Source organism: Montipora foliosa, chromosome 4 (genome assembly GCF_036669935.1).
Source record: "Montipora foliosa isolate CH-2021 chromosome 4, ASM3666993v2, whole genome shotgun sequence".
Taxonomy (NCBI): domain Eukaryota; kingdom Metazoa; phylum Cnidaria; class Anthozoa; order Scleractinia; family Acroporidae; genus Montipora; species Montipora foliosa.
Genome location: NC_090872.1, coordinates 47,296,593 through 47,300,881, shown reverse-complemented (window position 1 = coordinate 47,300,881; position 4,289 = coordinate 47,296,593). Strand labels below are relative to the sequence as shown.

The window sequence follows — 4,289 nt, the reverse complement described above, 5'->3', positions numbered from 1 at the left end:
GACAAGTTCCGTTTGAATTTGAGACTTTCCACAGTCATGTGGGCGTTATGTGACACGCGGTCATACTAACGCTTGTGAGTTTATCGTTCTAGATTTTGAAAATAGGATATAATGAATATGGATGCCTCCGCCGCTAGCTCAATTGCAGAAGAGCCTTTGTTGCTCTCAATTCGTTCCAGTATTGCCGAAGAGCCTTTGGAGCTTTCATTATCAACTGATGACAAAAAATTCGAAGATGGGGTTACAAGAATTCCAGAACTTGAGAATGGAATATTTGAACCTCTTTTTTTTAGTACACCTGGGAAAAGGCAACGGGTATCATGTGAAGACGGCTGTTTAGACTCCTCAAGAACCGAGGAACCACTCTTGCCCGGAAGTAGTGTTTCAATGCAGGAACAAGATCAAACATCTTGCGGTGAAGAATCTGCAGATGACGATGGCCCTGAAACACTGGTTGACAATCAGTCCGAAGGCGAGATCTCGAGCAGCAATGAAAGGAAAACCAACGACAGAGCTGAAGGTAACATTTCAATTTCCAAATTGTTTAACTTGAGCGAACGAACGTTTTTTTGTTTGAGGATGGTAGTAGTCAATGCAGAAACCGTGTTGTTGACCTAGGCGGAAAAGTCGAGGATTTCTTTGATGTTGTGAAAGTGACAGATATTGTTATGAAACGGAAAGAAGGTGGACCTTTGCCACTGGCAAAATTCACTGACACCTACTCGGGTGGTCAAAGGGCATTAAAATGTTCGTCAAGAAGTTATTCTCCTCGATTTACTGCAAAAATCGTGGACATAGCTCTCAAGAACTTTGACCAGCTTGTACTAAGCAGAAAACCGCATAGAAACAAAACCAAAATGATGCAAGACCGGAAACATGAGAAACTGAAAAAACTTAAGCCTCCTTTCATCAAAGTGGCAGATCGTTCGAGGAAATTTTGTCCTATTTTTAAGGAATTCGTGAAGTGGCCGACGTTTGACATAGAAGAAGATCAGGGTCGTGTACCCGAGCAGTTCGTCGTAGAAAAAATGAAAAAGAGAATTTATTGTGAACACTGTGAAGAGTACGTTTTCGAAAGCCAACTTGAAATGCACTGCGATGGGAAGCGCCATAAATCAATAACTAGAGAAGAAGGATATTGGAGCCACGTTGATGCCTTAATATCAAAGTTACCTTCTCCCGATGAATTTGAGACTAAATGCACAGAGAAAAAGTTATTATCTGCAGAATCAGAAAAAAGCACAGTTCCAACCTGATAAAGCGTGCGTGTAAGCTTTGTGCTATAAGGGGAGCAGTACTTAACTTCAGAAAGACAATGGTTTCTAAGGAAGCTCTTTAATCGAAGAGCCCTAAAAGTGTTGCGAAGTAACTTTTTCAATGGCAATCTGACATCACTTCAATCAGATGGCACATGCGCAACTAGTCCCAGTCCTCTGATCTGTGTTTCAGTGAGAAACAGGTAAAAGCTCCCAGAAAAAGAAAGAGGTGGTTTTTTCATCAATGGGAACTGTCCCATCATTTTTTGTAAGCTGTAGCATGGAATTTCTATTTGGACAAAAAATGGAACTGATATAAAAGTAAGTCAAAGGTGGGCCTTATAATTACATCATCATTTGTTTTGAGAGGTCATTTCTTGTAAAATCCATGCTACAGTGTGTTAGAATGTAATCATACTGACAGTTGCATTAAAAATTTCGTGAGAACAATCATAGTTAACTAGCTGAGTTTTTAGGTGTGATTTGCCAAATGAGGTTGTGAGTCGAACCAGAGAAAGAACACACTTGATAAGAAAGGATAACTGTAGAGTTAAAGGGACCCGAGAAATGACTATTTGAAGGGGTTTATAATGTAGCAACAGTTTGGTAGTGAAGAGCCACCCCCCTTACTGCGGAATCTTAAACCTCACAGCACAAAGCCCCAAAATGCGTTTTGGCTTCCATCAATCCAAATTTCCAAACATAGTCGGGAAGATCAACTCCGTAAATTGGAGTTTTTGTTTAGTTCACAGCTCAAACACCATTTATGATATGTTTTTTGAAATTCTTCAGTAAAAAGATATGTACAGATTCCATCGGTGTTGAATGCAGCCATAGTTACTAAAACAAGGAATGACCTACATGTACAATGACCTACAATTAATGAGCAACTACAATGACCTACAATGACCTACAGTGGTCTACAATGACCTACAAAGAGCTACAATGACATACAGTGATCTACAATGACCTGTAATGAGCTAAAATAAAAGATACGTGTAATTTGCGGCTCTGAGGGCACTGCAGCATGTTTGCAGTATAAAGGTTAAAAACATTCCACTCTGCGCTTTGAACCAATCATAACCTCGTTGCTGAGCAAGTTGAAAATTTTCATTGTGCACTCTGAACTAAAGAAAACATCATGGGAAGAATAATATATTTTATTTATAATCTTCTCTTCATGTTTTCCTGCTGTAATTAAGATTTTATCGTTGCCAAGCGAAGCCTTGATATTTGCACATTTTCATTTCAGCTTTAAAACAAAGGAAAACCATGCAAGGGTCTTTTCACAGTTTGTTTCTGCCTTCAACGCAGACGTATTTCCGGCGGTCGTTTCTCAGGCCATGTGCGTAATTGCTGTCGTCATTTGGGCTGCCGTGCAATGAACTAAAAGCGTTGTGTGACAACGCACTATGGATGTTTTCCGCTCACCAAACTCTTCACCCTGATCCTCTTTTGTCTTTCTCTTTGAACTCTTATAAGCCATTTAAGTAGGTCATTGTAGCTCATTGTGGGTCATTGTAGATCACTGACAGTAGGTTATTGTAGATCACTTTAGGTCATTGTAGCTCATTGTATGCCATTGTAGGGCTCTTGTTGTAGCTCATTGTTGGTCTTTAGCTAATTTTAGCTTGTAATATACCTCATTGTAGCTCATTGTAGGTCATTGTAGATCACTGTAGGTCATTACAGTAGCTCATTGTAGGTCATTACAGTAGCTCATTGTAGATCGTTGTATGTCATTCCTTGTTTTAGTAGCTACCGGTATGTAAATGCAGCTTTAATTTTTGCATAAGCAGACTTAATAACTTCCAGTGGATAACCAGTTTTGAATAACCTTATTGGAATTACATGTATTCATCTGGTTTTATTGTAGTTAAAGATGCTGGATGTTGTACTGAAAAATGTCTGGAGGCCATGGATCTGGCAGAGATGTGCATGATAAGGAAAAGTGTTCAGGGTACCTGTTCACTAAAAAAGAGGCAGACATTACTTGATTGTTTGTGGGTGCATGCCAAGCCAAATGAAAGGTGTGTTTTCATATTGCCTACAGTATACACAGTTTAAATAGTTACATAGCTCTCAGTCCTGCATGGTCTCATATACAAGAATGCATGACAAGAGAAAACAAAACTAAATTGCATGTTCTCGGAGCAAATTTGCATTGAATGTTGAGAATGCTATGCTTTTAAGTTTATCTTAAAGTTTGCTTTCTGATTGACTTTAAATTTTAATAGACAAGAATACTGAATCAAATCACAGAGTAATATTCCATTTTAGGTGATTTTTGCTTGGTCGATCCAAACCCTCTATACAAATCATGTATGATCTTGATATGTTTCCTATGACTGTATATACTTCTTTTATACTTGAGTACATTACAAAATAAATTATTATAACTGGGCTACATGTAGGTTTAAAAGGTAAGCTCGACTACATTCATGTATATGCTTTTACTAAACATGTAAACTATTTAATAGTTATTGTAGCAGTATGTTACAATGAACAAAATTCAGATTCGAACAATATTTTCCAATACAATCTTTGTTCCTTGAATTTCAGTGATCTCCAACACATCCCATATTATTTAAGTGGATACAGAGTATGCAGCACTGCTTATCGTATGATTGGACTGAGTGCTTAAAGCTTTTAGCAAAACATTTCGTAACTTCCTTGACGGAATTAGGACTTTACAGAAATCCCGGAGCAGGAACCTAACACACAAGAGGCTGATGGCTGAAACTTGGATGGAAGCATTCACTAAAAGGGTAACCCTTACCAAAACATTATATTAACCAAAATTCCCAATTGCTGAAAAAATACATTGTATGACTGTTGGGGTCAAATTCTTAATTCATCATTTCCATCCACATTGTATGGTACACTGTATGAGCCTTCTTTCAAGTAACATATCAATTATACTTAGGTCAAATAATTAAGAATGTCCACGCAGGCTTCCAGAAAAAAGGGCTAATCTGGTTGGAAGACATTAAAGAATTCAAAACCTACCAGCATTGCCATAATATGGGTATG

General features: G+C 38.1%; 1 protein-coding gene across 2 annotated transcripts; it reads left to right on the top strand.

The window, feature by feature from the left end:
• Positions 1 to 335: 335 nt before the first annotated feature.
• Positions 336 to 3,970, top strand: LOC137999296 (uncharacterized). 2 transcript variants are annotated; one of them, XM_068845130.1, is made up of 3 exons: positions 336 to 520; positions 3,133 to 3,286; positions 3,819 to 3,970. In XM_068845130.1, exons 1-3 carry the CDS (start codon positions 388 to 390, stop codon positions 3,898 to 3,900), a joined length of 369 nt encoding a protein of 122 aa, XP_068701231.1. In that variant the 5' UTR covers positions 336 to 387; the 3' UTR covers positions 3,901 to 3,970. The 2 variants fall into 2 exon arrangements, 1 of the variants encoding a protein (XP_068701231.1); XR_011122949.1 differs by lacking the exon at positions 336 to 520 and adding an exon at positions 1,474 to 1,577.
• The last annotated feature ends 319 nt before the right edge of the window (positions 3,971 to 4,289 follow it).